Raw genomic sequence first — 19,352 nt, 5'->3', positions numbered from 1 at the left:
CTTTTAGCTTTCCTAGAAAATGTTGGTAAGCTTCAGTCCCTGATTCCCTACCATTTGTCTGAGGTATGTTCACCTTTCAGACTGTCACTGACTGTACTCAGTGCAGTAATAGTCCTACTGTATAGTATGCTACAGTCGTACTGCCTGCAGCCAGGATTTTTTTTTTTAGTCTTTCCTTGACAAAATGTCCCAGGGCAAATATCTTTTGCTCGTTGTCTGTGTGGCCAGAAAAAAAGTTTCCTGTTTTCTGGCAAAACTCAAAAGTACTGTTGTAAATTTATTGGTCCTCGATAACTCATAATTGACTATGGTGGTTTGTAAATTGGCACACAATCTGAATTAAAATGGGTCTGAATAGGAAAGAGAATAAGCTAAGGAAAACAGAAACATTGTATGACAGTAGTTACTGCAGATCTAAGTAGACCCATCTGTGCGTTCCTTACTTTGGGGACCAAAACAGTCTAGCTTTGCTCTCCATTCCATTTCCCAGTTTAGCCAGAATTTCTTTGCAGTGTGTTGGCTGGATCTGTATCTGCTCCTAAACGTAGAACCTGTGCAGCTTCCAGGTTGCTGTGACTGTTCTCTCTCAAGAAGAAATACATTTACCCAAGCATTTCCTTGAAGGGGAAAGAATTGAAGATGTGATTGAAGATGGTTGTCTCAACTGCCTCTCTTCAGCAGTTACACTTACTCATACCCGAACTGTTGGTTTTGGAAGGGATTGATTTTTATGACAATAGGCTTTGTCTTCACTGCCAAAAAAATAAAGGATGTGCTTGCATCTTTTTAGGGAAAAAAAATAACCACTATGCATTAAATATTATGTTTCATATTAATTTTTGGCAGCTGACTCACCATCTGTTGCAATACTGCATTAATTTCAGGACCACTGAAATATTTAGGATTCCTTTTAATTTTTTCTCCTTATCAGTTTGAAAAACAACAGAACAGCAATTTGGGATTTATGTATGTGTTAATCCAGGGCTATGGCATCTCACAAAATTTGACAGTTCTCAAGAAAAAAGCCTGTGTGCAGCATTTTCTGGGTAATTCATCTATACTTTGGTATTTTGTAGGATGAAAATTTTTAGATTATTGGATGAATCGCCACATTATTGACTTCCGGGGACATTCTGTTCAGATGGGTCTGGGAACAGGATCTAGTCTGTGTACTGATGTTATGTTGGACCCATGTGAGCTTGTTATATGTGTATGTTAGGAAAAAGGTGCATTTTTAAAACCCAGTAGATAGTGTGTTACAAAATGCTAGGGTATAAAAGGCGATTATACATAGTTAACAGGTTAAATTGATCTTGCCTGCACCTTGGAGCTTTTGCCACAAAATGTTTAATGATGGGGACAGAGTTGGTGATGTGCCTTAGGGAGAATGTGATTATTTCTTGTTTCTGTGGTGGGTTTAGGGTCCTAGCTGTAGACAGGAGGTCTTAACTTGCTGCATCCCACATCTGCTATGACAGTGCTGTAGATCTGCATTATAATTAGTATGAAGTTTTAAGCAACTCCAGTTGCTGTTGGGTTTGAGACCTGCATGTGATTTCTTCGCCAGGAGTGCCTGCCTCGGTTTTGCGATCTGTAAAACGGAGGGTTTCTGCCAAGATTAGTTTGAAGGCGAATGTTGACCAGCACTAAATACTAGGTATGACTTGGGGGAAAGAAGGAAATGAAGCAGGGAGAGGGCTACTTTACATTAAGTCCTTATCAGTGGAGGATACCTGTTTTGGGTGGCAGGAAGAGAATTTGGAGAGTCATCTAATTAGGGAATGGTGAGTTACAGGGAATGGGAAAGAAGTAGAATAGGTAAAGGCTGGGGAACAAGAGCTAAATTTTCAGAAAGGGCCCATGATTTTGTGTGCCTCCAAAATTGTCTAGTTTCAGTGCCTTAAACAAACCTTATTGTTCATGAACAAGGTGCTAAGCTTCTCCAAAATCGCATCTTTCAAAATATCTGAAGCTGGCAAAAATTACTAGTCACACTTGAAAATTCAGGCTTAGCTTCTTTCTATGAAAGCCAAAGGGAAGCTGAAAGCCATCTAAGCTCCTTTCAAAGAAGCTTTGAGTGAAAAGATCTTCAGTGTTTCTTATTAGACTTTCAATATTGGCAAAGGGGACGTGCTTCTCAAAGTATCCTATGTGTACCCTTAAAGGCAAATGTAGTTCCTAGATTAACTGTGCTTAGAATGTATTTGAAAGTCGATCATTGGGAGGGCTTTTATGCTTTGCCCTAAAAACAACTATCAATGCAGTGTTATCTGTAGCTTTAATTGCCATAGGAATCCCAGACTGACAATAATTCTGAAAACAACACTTTTTACAGTACAAAATAAAATTAAAAATATCTCAGTCTAAGATGATACACATCTTTGGGGACCCCCCCATCTTCAAATGTAATAAACATTACTTTTATATTCTTAATAGTTAAACAACTTTTGTCCAGGCAGGCATTAATATATCACTAATTGGTTTGCCACATAGCAAATTACAGTGTATGGCTTGTTTCATACCTGTAAATTCATCTATGGGAATAGCTCATTGTTTTGAACAAATATTCCAGAATAAGATGTGTATGGATTTATTTTTTTATGTTTGTTTGGTTTTGTTTTTTTTCTTTACCGGCTTGCTGCAAAAAGTAATTGTAATGGGGTTCTCTAGTATGTAGTTAGGATGTCCAGAAATACATCTCTTAATATTTGGCAAGTAAATAACTTTTGAACCACACATACACCACATCGTGTCTCCCAATGTATTTCAGCTGTTTAAAATTATGGATAGGAGTTAAATATAAGCAACAGACTAAAAAAAAAAAAGCACTTTTATACACAAGCATTATATACAAGCACATTGTAGCTTATCCCATGTATTTAAGACTCATAAATTGTGATTCAGTCATTCATGTCACCATGTGTGTGAAGTAAAACATGCCCAGCAATTTGGGGATTTAGGAATTTCAGTTTATTTTTTGTGAATGCTTTGTGACTTTTTGACCTTGATTGCATCTATGCTGTTTCTTTGACATCGAGCGTTAGTTTTATGGAAGAGACTTGTCACCTACTGGCAAAACGTGCTGGGGAATGTGGCCTGCCGAGGTCATCAGGGTGGCTTTGTTCCACCCTGAGGGGAGGATGGGTTTGCTGTGGGCAGGACCCCTGGCTTTGAACCCCTCTCCTTAGAGGTGAGAGGGCTGGCAGTGGTAGGGACAGCTTGTAAAGGTGGAAGTTCCTGGTGGAAGTTAAAGGACAAGGTACCTTGAAGGTGGTGATAAAGGGAAAAGCTGCCTAAGTGGGGGATGCTGTTCCATCACTAGGAATGAATGAATTCTGGGCCAGAAACCTTGGAAGGACATTGTCTGGCTGGGGGCTAGGTTGTTGCAGTGCAGGATCCCATTAACCAAGGCTGCAATTAGACTCGGGGTGTATTTCTGCTGCAAGCATATATAGTTTCTACTGGTGATGCGCCACAGTCACTCTTCTTAGCTCCATTCCTCTCTAGGCAGAAAGATTTGGAGTGTCTGGGATTCATCCCGTGCTCCAGTCACAGTTGACCAAGTGTCCCTTCAGAGAATGGACTCGAATGAAGGGGAAGTTTCATGGAGGTGATTTTTGCTAGATCGTTGGTTGAGTTTGTTTTAGTAGTCTGCTGAGAGATGTTTGTTGCCATTCCTGTTAGTTACCGTTTCCCTGTAGGTGGTACCAGATCTGAGTTTCCAAAACTATTTGTGAAACCTGCCCTGAGAATGACACACCTTCTGACTAAACTGAATTAGGCCAGCAAAATATGAACGGCCTTGCCAAGCCCAAAGTGTTTCTTCAACTTCAGGCCTTTGCTTCAAGGTCTATGTACTCATATGGATCGGACCACTAAGTTACCTTTTGTCCCATTAAAGGGAAGGGTTCAGAGGATCAAAAGTAAGGCTGTTAATTGAAGCCTGGCAAAAGTGAAAATGGAGGTGTTGTTTCATTTTGACACAACATATAAAGAGTTTCTAGATGAGGCCGTGTTAACTTGCAAGCAAAATTGAGCCTTTTGGTTCACAGACTTAAATTAGCAATGCCCCAAATCCAGAGACAGAGGCCTGAGAATTCCTTGGAATGTAATATTTCTGAAATGGGGAAGAACCTGAGTTGAAATGACACTTGTATTTTCAAGGAATTTAATGCCATGCTGCCATGCTTTTTAGAAAAGCTAGGGAACATAGTGTTCTGTGAGGAAATCGGTACCTTAAATACAGTCTTTGGTGTCTTGGAATTATGAGGACTGTGGCACTCTATCAGGCTCTTTATTCCTCCTCTCTTCTGTGATGAAGTGTTATTTATAAAGACTGGAATCTTAACAGGCACCATCATGCAGAAATAAATGTACAGGGTTGTTAAGCTGGAAACTTACCTTCATATCCTCTAGTTCATGTTGTTCGTTTTTCTCCAGCCTGATGTGCAAGTAGCTTGAATTCTCGAGTGGTGGGGTGATGTCCTAAGGAGCCAGCATCAACATGGGAAACTGCTTTTGGAAAAGCTTCCCAATTGTTACTTTAATACATAGAATCAATGGCTTGCTGTCTATGCCTGAGGCAGATGGCCAGTGCTCTGTGGTACACAAACTTTATGAAGTGATCTAGCAGTTATTAAGGAAGAGGAAAGATTGTTTGCACTTGTGACAGCCTGAAATCTGTTGCACTGCTTCATTTGGTGTTATAAAAAAGACCAGTCCCTCACTCCTGGAATATATGTGTGAAATCGGTTCCAGCACATTTCCTTCTCTTGTGCTTTGGTTTCTTACGGCCTTTTAAGAAAAGATCTAAACTGGAATCCTTTTGACTCCCAAATTTCCAAGAAAGAGTAGAAAATTAAACTTAAACAAGCATCTAGCATTCAGAAAGTTTTGTGTTATTATAGAACTTAAGAGACTGGCACTGAAGGTCGGAAGTCTTAGTATGCTAAGGCTTACATTAACACTTCCATCAGGATTACTGCATCGAGTTTATGATTATCAGGTACCAGAAGGAATAGAATTTGGTTTCTTCTCACAGCCTGTTTAAATTAAGAAATTGAGTTTCTTATTCTAGCCTTCTTTTTCCAGGTGGGAAAACCCCCAAACAATAACAAACAAACAAAGAAAGCACCCACCCCACCCCAAAGCATTGTAGATCTTCAAATAGGAATAAGTATTGAAGTCCATTCCAGAGTTGGCAGACTTGATACTGAATTTGGGCATGAAACAGATTTGAGATATGAAGAAAGCAAGTATCAGCCTGGGGGTGTGTCACACAAGGTATTCCCACGAGAAACAGGAACATATCGATTGCACAAGGCTCTGAGACAATCTCGTCTGACACATTGTGCGCAGCTCTCGCAATGTTCAAGGAAGGCAAGTACGTAGTACAACAGAAGGGCTATAAGGATGTCTGGAGAGTGGAGAACCTTGGGGGGGGGGAACATGACTGGAAAAGCTTTACTTGTTTGGCTTAGTCAAATGAAGACCAAAAATGGTACAATTTCTCTTTCTAAATAAGTCTGGGGTTAACGTAGGTTGAAAATGGTCTTCTCCCTCCCTGCTCGATTGTGTTGATACAGGAAAAGTCACTTTACAGGCTTTCATTCTTAACGATTACCTCCTGTTTCAAGGTCAAATTGTAATTTTCAAGGTGTCAACTCTACCCCTAAGTGAGAATTGGGGGAGGAGAAGGAGTCTGGGGCGGGGGTGTCAGTAATGTTAGCTAAAAGCCGTTCAGCAGTTTGATGTTCTTTTTAGATAGGTTTGCAACTCCAAATATTTGCAAATAATACTGGCTCTGATGACTTAAAGATGCTAGATGGTAGGCTGGGGGAGCGGGGTTGACCTTGTGTTAGCAGCCCTATAATTAGCATTCTGATAACAATCAGATGTGATCTGCAGAGATGACTTCATGTTGAAAGTATTACAAAGCCTTAGTGCAAGTAATCTGTCCATCTTGCTTTTTATGAAGGGTAGGGTTTCCTTAATGTTTCTGTGCCATTGGGGCATGAATGTTTCTATATGAGAACATTATTAGCCATTATTTCAACACTGCTCTAGAGGTATGAAACGTATCATTTACTAGTAATTAATTCATATGGGTGTTGTTTCTGACTGGATGTGTCATCTACCTCTAGAAGCCTGAATAAAATGCTGAATTATAGTATGGTAGAATACCCTTTAATCCAGTGTATGAACTGTGCCATACTGTGGTGTAGTGGAGAAGAAACAAGTTGTGGGGTTTTTAGTTTGTTTGTTCTGGTTTTATGTCTTTACTGGAAGAAAAAGTGATGTACTTGCAGAGCAATTGCTGGGACTGGCAAATTATCTAAAAGATAAAATCCCAAATCAGATTAATTTCAGCTAAAAAAGGTGCTCAGGTAGTTGTTATAAAACTTTCCTTTTGCTTAATCCAGTCCATAGAATTTAATTCTTGCTTATGCCTGACCTAAGCTACATGGGAACTGAAGATGAACTACTTACTTTTCAATTACAAGTTCTCCTGCCAGGTCATAGCCCAAATTTTCAAATGCCTTCTTGCTTTTGATCAATTTGTTCTAGAGACCCATTTGTAGAAATAAACAAGGAGAGAGAAATACTCAGCCTTCTGTGAATGCTCAGGGTGGGTTAGAGTTACCACTGCTCACTCACTGAACTTTTGTCTGAATCGTTGATGGTTGGTGGTGGTATGTACTCTTGTTATTTTGAACAATAGCCTATAGCCTCAGAAGAGCTTGCTATGGAAATGATCTACAGTGCTTAGGATTTCCTTGAGGCTTTCCTGAAGCCAAAGACTTACTATCAGATGTTGTGACCTCCAGAAAAGTGCTGGGACTTTTGAGCTTGAGCACTGTGGAACTATGGTGGAGTCAGTCTTGAAAGTAGCTCTTCTGGGAATGAAGGGGTACATCCTCCCCTTCTCATCATGACTGGGATGTACTTGGCTCATTTCATGTTCTGTTTGAACATGAAAGAGCTGATAGAGCTTCAAAAAGATCTTTCAGAAATTTTTCAGGTTATCAATGGCTAACATTGTTAGAGCTGACATACCTTTGAGTTTCCCTGATGAGAAGTTGTTGATTTGGACTTTCATATGAGAACTGCGGCTGCCAGGGAAAGAGCAAAAGGTTCATCTGGGCTATCAGATGTCCAGAAATCCCCGATTCCTGATTGCTGGGCTTGTGCCCCTGCACATCTTGCGCTTCAGCTTCCTTGTGTGTATAGAGGCCATATGCACAGCACATGGGAGGTAGGTCTGATGCAACCAGATGTTTTGGACTGGCTGTGTAAGTGCAGCAGGGTGCTTGAACCCATCTTTGTCTGCAATTCCCCAGACAAAAAAAAAAAGAGGGTGTCCCTAATAATCCTTTTACCACTTCACAAACTGTAGGAAACGGTTAAAACTCGGCTCCTTTGCATTCTCTGAGAACAGGTTTAAGAGCTTTTTCTTCTTAAGTAGTGTTCTTTTCTAGAAAACGCTTTCTTCTATTGTGTCTAACCCTGACTTAATATGGGAAAGGTAGCATCCCCTTGTGAAAAATTTTGAAAGACCTTTTCTGGGATACCTGGAAAAGAAGACCAATGGCTACCAGGTCCCAGGTGTGAAGCTGAGAATAATATCAGATGGCTTGCAAATATAATGATGCTTACTATTTTAGATAGCACCTTTTCACTCTGAAATGACAACGGTGGTGTTTTCTGAGAAACTTCTCATTAATGACGGTGGTCATCACTTTAAATCAAAGCTCATTTTTGATGGGAAAACCAACTTGCTTAAAGCTAGTCATTCTAACATGTTGAATGTACAGAACTGAAATTTATAGTAAAATGAAACCCTAAGGGTGAATGACATTTATAAGTGCTGTTGTCCTGTAATATTCCAGCTCTGGCTGGATATGGGAGAGTTCTGAATGAGTAATATGGCAGCAGTGTAAAATCAGGAAATGAGGGAATTGAAGGCCATGTTTTGTAGCACAATTATTAGGTAGTCTGAAATAAGAGTTGTGCAAGTTATCATTTAGGCAACAGATCACTCTGTTACAGATTTTTCCTTCTCCAGGGACAGCAAATTAAAGACAGGTTAGGAGTTTCTTATTAATTTCTGTGGAGTTGTACTCCACAAAAGAGAGGTTTTGTGAGGATGTTGTACACACAGGTTCATTAATCTTATGTGTTGTCTCGGTGGCTTTTTGTTATTTATTTTTCTTAAACTTTGTAATTTAGGAGAGCTATGGAAGTATTTCTAATGCTTTGAATATAACATAGTATTTTTTAGTCATGATACATTTTACAGGTGACTTTTTAGATGGATGCAGATTGTTCTATGAAAGCAATTGAAAGCTCTAAAACATGTTCTTACTAGTTAAAGTCAATAAGCTAGAAATTACTATAAACTTTTCTAAACTTGACAGTTTAGAAAACTTACTGATAAAATCAGATAATTTTTTTTTCTTTCCCCCAAGAATCTTGTTGTGCATTTAAAAGTCTGATGGCCACAGCAAACACTAGGTTAGGATCCAGGAACACATGCAGTGGGAGAGATGGTGCTTCTCTTCACATAGTGGTCCTGCCGCTTCTGTGACTGTCAGGCTGACAGGTCAGTCAAACAAGCTGGTGGACAGAAGACCAAACCACTGAAGAAGAGAGAGCCTGGAAAGACCAAACTTGTTTTGTTCTCCCCTGCAGACTTACGTGCAGAACTGAGCCCGTGATCATGCAGCTGATTTGGAGGAGGAGGGTGGGACTGCTGCTTTGCAGCCTGAGGTTGTGTTGGATTTTGTGTAATGTGAAACTGTGCCCTGAGTTTCACTTGCTTATGTTATGGTTTAGCTGTTTTGAGAGAGAAGGAAGATAAATAGCTGTGGTGTTGAGGAAAATGTAAGTGAAGTAAGTCCAGTAGAACAGGACTGTGATACGAGATGTATCCAAGCTGGAGAGCTGGCTACAGCATCTCTAGCACCAGATTCCAGATGGCTGCTGGTTGTCAGGCTTTGCTGTCCATCTTCTCCCACCTCTGTGAAGTGGGGCCCTACTTTTTCAAGCACTTGGAAGTCTACTGGTTCATTAGTGCTGGGTGAGAGGTAGGTATTGTTTTAATTGTAGCTTTAGGACTCTTAGTTGGTGGGGTTTTTTGGTTGTTTTTTGTTTTTTTTTTTTAGCAACAGGTAGTGATAGCAGTCATAACTTAAGCTTGGGGAGCTGCCAGTTGGCAGAAGGATGCTGGTAGCTCTCAGGCAGGGAAGGCTCAAGTCAGAGCTGAGGGAGACGTGGGCTGCGGAGGTCAGACCGCAGGGTAGCGACAAACACATCCTGTCCAATAATGCAATATGCAGGAAGGTGGAAAAGCTAATTTCAGGAACAAACCTTCTGATTCATTTGAATTCTGAATGCTTTTGTGTAACACGAGGCCTCCCAAAATAGTTACATCTTGATACTACAGACACAGCAGCCTATCTTACACTATTGTGTATCTATTCTAGCTCTAAGGGACCAGGTGTGATTTAGCTGTAGATCTTTTGAAGTAGGGGCCCTGATGTGCCTGTTAATATTATTAAACCTCAATGTTAGAGCCAGTTAGAATGGTTACTCTTCATTCTCTAACTTGATTGCGATCCATGCAATGCTTAGACAGAATAGCCCTTGGCAATTTTTTATAGCAATGACAAATTACAGAGGGAGCAAAAGGAACATTTTGGCATGGCATTTGGTCTTGGATGTGATAAGCAAGACGTAAACACAAATTGTAATTGTTTACCTGGCAGTGGCGCAGAGGGAGGGTACTCACAAGAGCTGTACTCATGACTGGTGCTGAAGAGAAGGATGGGGGTTCCTTGGCTGGGCATCTGTTTTCTGCCCTGGCAAAGATGCTACCCAGTAAGTTTAGCACTTACCAGTGTGTGGGATGAGTGGGAGAAACAGAGGATGTTCCCGTCATCAGGAAGTCATCATGATCTATTGTGCAAACTTTGCGTGACATTATCAAAGAGAGAGGGGAAGAATAAAAAAAAAAAAAAGCCATTAATTGAGCACATTTGTTTTCAAGCACTACAGAAAGAGGAGCTGTCTTCAGTTTTAAGTGCGTTGATTGAAAAGTATTTTCACACCAGCACATCATGACTAATATTTCATGCAGTCGTGTTCCCGCCTGTCACTTTCTGATGTGGTTTTTGTGCAGCTGCAGGAAGGAGTTAATTTCACCCCAGCCAGGCACCTGACAACGTGGAGGGAAAGGCCGCTTGTGCTCGGAGCACTGTTCTAGCAAGTGAACTTTCTGGCGTAAGGATTGTACCTTAATTGCTGTGGGTTTTTGAGTGGCAGCCATAGGGGATGGGAGCTGACAGCAAATCGTTCAGGCAGAGGGACACAGGACAAACGGATGTCTAGCTGAGCTCTTGAAGGCTGTTGCTGAGTGGGGGGGAACAGAACATCTTCTTGACTTACTGGCATTTTAAGGAGAGAGTGGAAAAGCTGGGAGTGACAGAGCATCCTCTTAGAAGATGTATTTGTTTTGCTACAAATGTCAGCAGTGCCTCTCTAGAAATTGGATTCCAAGTTTAGTGAACTTCTGATTGCGTTTGCATGTTCTGCAACCAGAGAAGATGTGTCTACCTGCAATTTTCAGTCTCACTCATTGAACTAACAAGATGCGACCTCTGTTTCCTAGAGCTCAGGACACTTACATGACCATGACAGAGGTGCTATAAAACCACACCAGGTAAGAGGTGCATATAGGGCACTGGTTTGTTTGTTTTCAGTGTGGTCTCTTGAAAAGAATTGGGTAGTGTCCAGTGCTGATCTCACTCTTTTTGTGGGCTAAATTAATGTCTTTATTCTGCTTGGCAGTGTGGGCCAAGAAGAATTTTAAAATGAATGCAAGAATTTGTGGTGTGCAAGATGTCTGAAAGTACCCTCAATTGGTTTTGTGTTTCATCAGTGTGGTGTTACAAATGGGCCTGTGTAACGCAGAGGAGTGTCTGCGAGTCCTTACTGGTTGACAATGTGAATGGTGTCGCAGGAGGGGCTGTGCTGGCGCTCTTTTAAGTGGAGGAAGATCCATCTTGCGCTGTTGTTGGAAGTAATTATGAATCTGTTTTCATTTGAAGAAAGAAAAGCCCAGTTAATGTCATTTCATGTTTAAAATGTGAAGCTGAGGCATAAATTAGTGTCCTGCTGCTACTGATCCATGGAGGAGTCATGAGCTTTGAAACAGAAACAGACCCAATTTCTGAATGTCAGTGGCTGTACAAAAAAAGTACATCACATTGGAAGACGAGTTTTAAGCTTGTCTGTTTTTGTGATACTATACTCTTAAAAGAAACACTGAAAAAACTCTTCTATCCTTTTCAATGTAGAAAGGGGAAAAATCCTGTCTTCTACTCTGGGCATGTCCAGCCTCAGGTTTCCTGCTCTAACAGGAGGAATTTTTTCTGGGAAGAAATAAACTGTGTATTGGGAACTCTCACCCATTCACTGAGAACATGTCTTTTTTTCCTCAAGACCAGGCTGGGCAGAACCTCTTGCTATGACAAGAATTAGGACGCCAACCTCACGTGCTGGGCTCTGCCCTCTGCTTTTGTTCTGTTGCTTCTTCACAGGCTTCAGGTCCGGTCTTTTGACTCTGAACTCTTCTGTACCTGTCAGTTGGGAGTGATGATGGCTTACTCAGTGGTGAGGTTTGCAGGAGAAATTGGTGACGGTGAAGTCATCGAGGGGCTGGTGACAGTGCAGCTCCACATCTGTCATGGCTTGTGGGTACAGGGTGGTGACCTGCTGGTGGGGGGGTTGCCCACAACTGTGGTGGCCCAGCGTTGTAGGAAGCTCAAAGCAAGCAGAGCAGAAACAACGGCTCAGGTAAACACTTGCAGATGGTTGTGGGGCAGCAGAAGAGCTGCTGGCTCTGAGGCATCTTGCTGGGCTTCCCAGAGAACTTCTTAGCCGGGGTGGGCAAGAAGGCTGAGACCTGAGTGTTTTCCAGAAGAGAATGTTGCAGGGCCTTGTGTCAGGGAGGTGGGAGTTGATGGGAGCTGCTCAGAGAAGGCAGATTCACTCATCTGACCCTCAAGGGTGTCTTGAAAAGCGTGGACTGCCTTGGATGTAGGCAAGGGAGCAAACTCTTTGCCTAAGCTCCTCTTCTCCAGATGCTTTTTATTGCTACTGTATGGAATTAAATAGATGGGAATTAAGCGGATTCTTGTGTGCATTCCCGAGTCATTGCAGATTCCTAAAGGACAGTTTTAGTCTCTGTGGTGGGTAAGTAGGGCTGACCCTCTGAGTCCTGCAACTGAAGGCCCCACCTGAGCACCAGAGGAACGGGACTGTGTGCCAGGAGAGGTAAAAGCACAAAGTCTGGCACTGGAGGAGCTTGCTTCAGGGGGAGGAGGCAGGAAGGATGTAAGTGTGTATTTAGGCCCGCTTCAAGGAAAGCTGCAAAGAGGCATTGGCGTTTATATATAGGAGTTAACAGGTAGCTTTTTTTTTTCCTAGTTAAAAAAGACCAGGTTCAGCCTGAGTAAAAATTGACCTTTCCTCACAGTTATTCAATTTCAGTCCTCTTTGTCGCGTCGCTGGCTGTGCAGCTGCCGTGGCCTCCTGCAACAGGCAAACTTGAGCACTAGGTGTAGGGAAACCATAGGAAACACACACTTCCACCCTTTCTCTTTTTTGTGAGGCAGCTTTTTTTATATCCATTGTGAATGCGTCCAAAAGTAGCAAAGAGCTTGGAAGGCCACTCTGCGTTTCTTCTTCCTTTTGCAGGTCAGCTTCAGCTTCTCCCCATGTTCCCCTCCTAAAAGTCAACAGATGGAAATTATTGGAATGGAGAGAAAAGGGGGCCTTTGGGTTTTTTGTTTCAGAGCTTGGTAGATGAGAGCTTTGCCTCTTGCACAGTGCTGTGAGGCCATGTGGAGAACCTGCCTGTGGAGGAGAACTTCAACACCAGAGGAGGCTTCTGCCTGGGTCCCCGTGCTGCTCTGTTTAATGAGGCGTGCTGGCTTTTGGCAGGTTTCTGACTGGCTGCCACTCCACGCCACTGTCTCTCATTAGGTAGGACATTTTTAGGCACTGGATTGAATTTACTTCCATCCCATGCAGACCTGGTGGTGGTCTGCTTTTTACACACTCCAATTTACAGAGCTAGCGCCAAGCTACTAAATTATTAAGCTGGGGTTTTAATAGAAACCCCTGTGTAGGCTTAAATTGTTTCCACTCTATTTGGAGTTTCCTGCTCTGCTGGTTTTTATTTTGTCCCGTGCATGAAAGCGTGGAGGGAGGAATTCACAGGAAAGCACAGAGGCAAAGCGGAAGAATTCAGCCTGAGAGCACTAGAGAGTACAGACGAAATAAAAGGTTAATTGGTACTGTATCCAGCTCTGATGGAGGTGATAGGGGGAAAAAAATGCTTCCTAATCCCCATGGCAGTTCAGCGGAAACTTGTGTGTTCGTTTTCAATGCTGTTTGTAAGTTAGGTTTCTCAATAAAACATTTTCTTGCCCAACTATTTTTGACTTGACCTCTTCCCCAGGGCTTGAAAGGGGTGTTTGTCAGCAAACACAGCTCCCCCAGTTTTTCCCCCAAACCCTGCTGCCGCCAGCGGGACGGCAGTGCTCTGTCTGGTGGGACGGGACTTCCCTCCTTGGTGGGGGATGCCCCTTCCAGCTTTGCACCGTTCCCACCCAGTCCTACCCTTGCTGCAGGCTCTCCCCTACAGCCCCACACCACGGCGTACTGGGTCAGGATTGCACTTACCGATTAAGTACTATGCAAGTCAGATCTGGTCAGCATGGCTTGTATTTTAGCACTGCACCAATAAATTTGTGTTGTTCCTGATGACAGGTTGTCCTGGTTTCAGGACACAGGTACGGTCGCTGTCCTCCACCAAGTGGGTTGACTGTCATGCAGTTAAAGTGAGGGGTGTTGTTTGAACCTGTGCTTCCTGGTAGACCAGGAGTTCTCAGCACTGATTCCCTGAGGCCGCTTCATCACGAGCAGCGACCTCCTTCCTCTGCAGGTAATTAGATGGGAGAGGTTTGGAAAAACGGTGATAAGAGGTGGCAGTGAGCTAAAACTGGTCGGTGTGTGTCCACTCCTGCCCTTCACTCGTCAGCCACTCTGGGCATGCACCGAGTCCCAAGCGAGGGGACGAGGACAGAGCATGGCTGCAGGATGCGTGCCCACTGCTCAGACATACTGGTTTGAAGACCCAGCCCACTGGAATGACTGGGGTTGTTGAGCACAGCTACGGCAAGCCAAAGCAACCGAGCTTCAGGTGTGTGCTTGAGAGCTTGGAGCAGATCTGTTACCAAGCTCTCTGAATATATGGTACATCTTACAACATGTAGAACAGCTTAAACCGTCCGACTCTGCTCATTTGAGTACAGTACTAGCAGCTATCAGCTGAATCCCGCCTGGAGTTTGCAGGTCTGGCTGAAGAGAAAGTTGGGCTGTGAATTATAAAGGCTACCTTCGTCACTCAGTGGCAGGAATAGCACTGCAGTTCCTGTCATTGTCATCATGCTCGAGCCATGTTTGGGTACTTACCGTGTTTAATTGCATGGCTGATTTACTTAATGTCTCTCCTGGGGTCACTCATAACACTTTTATTTTTAGGATTCGGGGATATTAGGGACACTAGCAATCCACTGTGGCTCTCTCTCAAAGCGGGGGTTTTCCAGGCGCCAATGGTAATAACAGCAGTGGCTTCATCACAGAGCAACCTGGCTAAGGCGATGAAATTAGCACTGGCAAGTATGGTAGAGCTTAATGCTTGCAAATGAACAGTCTCCACTGAAAATACACTACAGGTGTAGGCAGAGGCCATGAGTTCCCTGGATTGGGGTAACTTGGAGGATGTGCATATGGTTTATTGGGAAATTCTGGCAGTGCCTGTTGTTTTTCAACCCTGTAAATAAAGAATTTTCTGATCAAATACTCAGTGTTTGGGTGTAGAACTGAGGTGGTCATATGTCCTCCCTGGTATACAGCTATGAATTATCCCATTTCATGACAAACTGGTTATGTACCTACAGAGGAGCTCCTTTGTTCCTGGCTGGTATACTAGTGGGGCATCTAAGGTGCTTCTCGATTGCTTTTAGGAAAGACAGTGTGCTGAAAGGCCTGCGGTAACAGTTGGCCTAACGTGCCTCGCTCTGCTTGTTGTTTTTAAACAGATGGACCTCTCTGTGGAAACTCTTTATAGCTTCATGCAGGAGCGTCAGAAGAAGTATGCCAAGTATGCGGAGCAGATCCAGAAGGTCAACGAGATGTCTGCCATCCTCCGGCGTATACAGATGGGCATCGACCAGACGATCCCACTGATGGAGCGGCTGAACAGCATGCTGCCAGAGAGCGAGAGGCTGGAGCCCTTTAGCATGAAACCCGACCGGGAGCTAAAGTCTTAGCTGATCTGGCAGGCTCCCCCTCCTCACCTTCCACGCTCCAGCGTTCAGCGCAGACGCGCTTCCAACGGGCTGGACTGGCAGATGTTTGAAGCGGACGGCAGTGCTGCCTGACTCTCTGCCAGGGCATCAGAGGAAGAGCAGCGTCAGCTGCCAGAACTGCGCAGCCAGGAATCCAGGAGCTCCCCAGTCCCGTCATCTGGAGAAGATGATTTACCGTTCTTTCATCTCCCTCCTCGTGCCCTCCTGTCTCCTTTACCGCTACTACCACCTGTGCTGAGACATTTGTTTCATTGCTGTGACTTAGATTGGGGTTTACAGAGGAGGACCTGTCTTTCATCTGATTTCTGTTTTTTTACTAGGAAAATTCAAAGGGATACGGGGTGTGACAAACCCTCTAACATGGTTTTTGTGCCACTGGGGTTTAGACAATTAGATGGCTGGCAGGTATTTCTGAGATGTCCTGGCCTTGGAAATGTGTGTATTTTATAGGTGAAAGTGTGGGAGCCAGGAACTGGCTTATTAAAATCTGCCTATTATCATAATTAACATGGTTTGCATGGCAGGGTTTTGGCATGTCCTCCTCGAGGCTTCTGTTTTTATGGGCTCGCTAATTTATGAGGCTGTAAAGGAATAACTGTTCCAGATACGTATGTCTGTTAATGTTAAGCAAGCCTTAGCGTTCCTCTCCCCCTTGCCCTGGCAGTGTCCCTGTGCCCCAGCTGGTGGCATTTCGTGTCCTTCACCTTGCACAGTGATTCTGACAGGTGCTGGCACCGACCTGCTCACTTTGCCTCCCAAAGTTGGACGTGAGGTGTCTTTTTTTATTTTTACTGGGACACTCCAGTTATCTCGGTGCTGTCTTTTCTACCAGAGGGTTGCAGTTGTTTCTTTACCTTCAAGTGCATGGGCTTGGAGGGGGGAGACACGAGAAGTCCTTTGGGTCTTTGCGTTGGCTTAGCTGCCGTCATGCCAAGAGTTTGCCTGAGCACGGTGTTTAATGACTGAACCCACGTGGCCCTTTGGGACCGTGCTCAGCAAACTGCTCCAAAGGCAACAGGATGTTCTTGCCTTCTCCCAAGCCAAGGGCCCTGCTGGAAGGCAGGCGGTGTGTCCGTGCCACCCGGGTGATGGGCTGGCCTGTAGGAGACGGGTTTGGTTGCCAAGTCTGTCACTGGTCGTCTGGCTGCAGGCAGTTTGCAGCACCTCTCCGAGCTTTGGTTTCTCCCTGTATAAAACGGGGATATTTTACATGCTGCTGTAAAAATATTTACGGATCTAGAAATAGGGTTTAACAGCTGGTGTTGCCATTGCGTGGCAGTTCTTGTCTGCAGCAGAAAGAGCATGAAACCAGAAGTGAGGAGCCCTTGGTTTGCTGGGTCAGGTGTAGGTTTGTGTGTGTTACATTAGCCCCAGGATGCTGTTGCTGGCAAGGAGGCTGAAGCATGTCCAGGAGCCCCAAGGGTTGTTGTATGTCAGGACCGCGATTCCGGTGGTGAGGACAGTCCTCTTTGAGAAAGTCAGTGACAGCCCATCTTCCAGTAGAGCACAAGGCTAAGTGACTTGCCAAAGGCAGCTTGCTTCGATGCCTCTTAGTACGTAAGAGTACTTAATCAGCAAAAGATGGTCTCTGACCATTTGGGAATAAAAGCGCGGTAGGTTTTTGATGGTACTAATTACTGCCTGGTGGCAGGAAGCAATTGGCCATGCTCTTGTTGCATTCCCAAAGGCCGTGTAGCCTAGAGTCGTTTTTTGTGATGCAGACTGCAGCCAACTTAGATGTGTAGCTGAACCATAGCGGTGACTGGACCCCAGGGCCTGCTGAACACTGTCTGAAAGCAGAATCCCATAGAAATGATGCCCTGGGAAGAGTGACTGACTGCTTCAGAGAGGGCAAGGAACTCAGCAGATTTTCTAGTAAAGGCAGCAGTGGGCCTCTTTGTCTGCTGTTTCCACCCCAGTTGTTGTTACGTGGTTGTGTATATGTAGGTGTACGCTGTATGTTGCACAGGATATAACATCAGGCTTCCATCCTTGCTCATGAGTCCTGCAGTATTTTACACTTGGTTTGTTAAAAGCTTACATGAGACTTAACAACCCATGAAAACCTGCTTGTCATGGCCATGCCCATGAGTGTCCTCATTGTCCATCACAGAATATGCCTCTGCCTCCCACCATCAGACACACCAGAATATTCAGCAGCTTTAAATAGCGCCTGCAGGCGTTTTTGTCCTCCTTGTCCAGATGATGCTGTCTGGAAGTTTAGAATGTGCGACATTCAGCCGTCTGCCAGACGGGATCATGAATATCCCACACCCTGGCATGCTGGAAGCCTATACTGGTGGGAAGATCCTGATATTGGATCTCGAGGCAGGGGCTAGGCTGCAGATGCTCTCTCCTGTAAAGCTTCTAGACATCTGGCCTCACGCTATTAAGTATCGGATCAAAGCATTGCTTCTTGCAGGGCTAATGAGGGCAAGCGAATAGTATTCCTATCTGAAAGCTGCAGGAGCGAGGGCTGCAAATCAGTTCCTTCTTTATTTGCTATAAAACACCTAGACATTGGCGGATAATGGGAGAAAAATGCTTGTTCCTATGAACGCTGGCCTTTAAGCTTGTGGCTATGCTGCTGGGCCTCCCAGCTAGAGCTTTCTGAGCAGCAAGGGTAAATTGTGAAAAACATTAATAGCTTAATGAGAAAGAAATCAGAGCTGAAACGTGAAGGCTGACCTCTTCCAAAGCACACGGATCATCACCTTCATTCCACAGGTGATAAAGTGTTGTATGGGTACCGTAAGATAGTGTGCACCCTCTAACTGTTCTCAAATGATGGTTTACAGTTTTATTTAAAACATTGTCACTGGCTTCGTTAACTATAAGTCTTTGGACCTCTCACCGAGGGGAGGATGTTTCCTGCCGCATCTTCTTGAGCTGCTGTTTGTTGCTTGGCTGCTCCTCATTTGCCTTGCTCTGTGTGCTGCTGTCAGCTCCATCTCGGATGCAGGTGATGCTCAAGGTGAGACACTTGCTTTGCTCCCTTTCCTGCTGTCTAGCAGGAGATTTGAGATGTGACTGGAATTACCTTTCTGCTTCTGAATTTCCTTTTCCAAGCCAAATGCTGTTGGAGAAGGCCTCAGGTATCTCTCACGAATGTACTAGCCGTTCCTTCCACCACAAAGTTAGTGCTATGAACAGAGAATAATCTGGTGTGCTCCACTGAAAACAAACATTTCTGCCCTTTTCTGCTTACTGAGGTGGTGTGTGGTGTGTGGTACAGGCTAAGCTGCTTGATACACAGTCTTCTGAAAAGCCGGAGAACAGGGTGAGTCTCTGGGTCTGTGGTTGCCCGCTGGCCTGAGCTGCTCTGGTTCTTCCCCCGATTCTGCTGTTGCGACCCTCTCCTTTGTGCTGCCGCTGGTGCTTGTTGCATCCTACGCTGGTCAGTGTGCTACACGCGCAGAAGAGGTTCGCTTTGTTGTTTCTGTTGTTTTTGCAATCTAATGCATTGACAGGGTGCTCAAGTGCCAACCTATCTGCAGGGCAATTTCTGTGAAGATCTGGTGAAGGGGACAGAAAAGAGTTTTTGGTTTTTTAAAAAAATATATGTATTTTAAATTAAATATATTTAAATATATTTAAATATTTAAAGTGTATTTTCCCCTCCTCTAAGCTTTTACACAGAAAGAGTAAAAATAGGTGTTTTCACAGGCCCAACTGTTGCATGAGCCAGCCCCTCTCTCTCAGACTGCGTGCCAGTGGTTTCCCGAGTTACTATTGTAATGTCTCTCCTGTACCCGAGCTGCCAGAGCGTATTTGGATTACCAGTCTCGTGGCTGAGCGCTCCTCGGTTTATGGGTGGTTATCCTGCTCGCAGACTTGCTCTGCTTTCAGCTCCCTACATGCTATGTGTTCCACAGCTCCATCATTAAAACGTTTGGTATCGCTCTTTTCCAA

General features: G+C 44.1%; 1 protein-coding gene across 2 annotated transcripts in view; it reads left to right on the top strand.

Annotated features, from left to right (window-relative positions):
- Window positions 1-19,352, top strand: part of BORCS5 (BLOC-1 related complex subunit 5) — a 77,046-nt gene extending 57,694 nt beyond the window's left edge. The window contains exons 4-5 of one of the 2 annotated variants that reach the window (XM_069806880.1): window positions 10,670-10,720; window positions 15,171-19,352. In XM_069806880.1, coding sequence (XP_069662981.1) covers window positions 10,670-10,720; window positions 15,171-15,401 — 282 coding nt within the window. In that variant the 3' untranslated portion in view covers window positions 15,402-19,352. The remainder of the gene's footprint in view (window positions 1-10,669; window positions 10,721-15,170) is intronic. The other variant, XM_069806878.1, reaches the window with a different exon arrangement.

This window comes from Haliaeetus albicilla, chromosome 19 (assembly GCF_947461875.1).
Source record: "Haliaeetus albicilla chromosome 19, bHalAlb1.1, whole genome shotgun sequence".
NCBI lineage: Eukaryota > Metazoa > Chordata > Aves > Accipitriformes > Accipitridae > Haliaeetus > Haliaeetus albicilla.
Note: the sequence above shows the minus strand (reverse complement) of the source record. Positions and strands in the feature narration are given on the sequence as shown.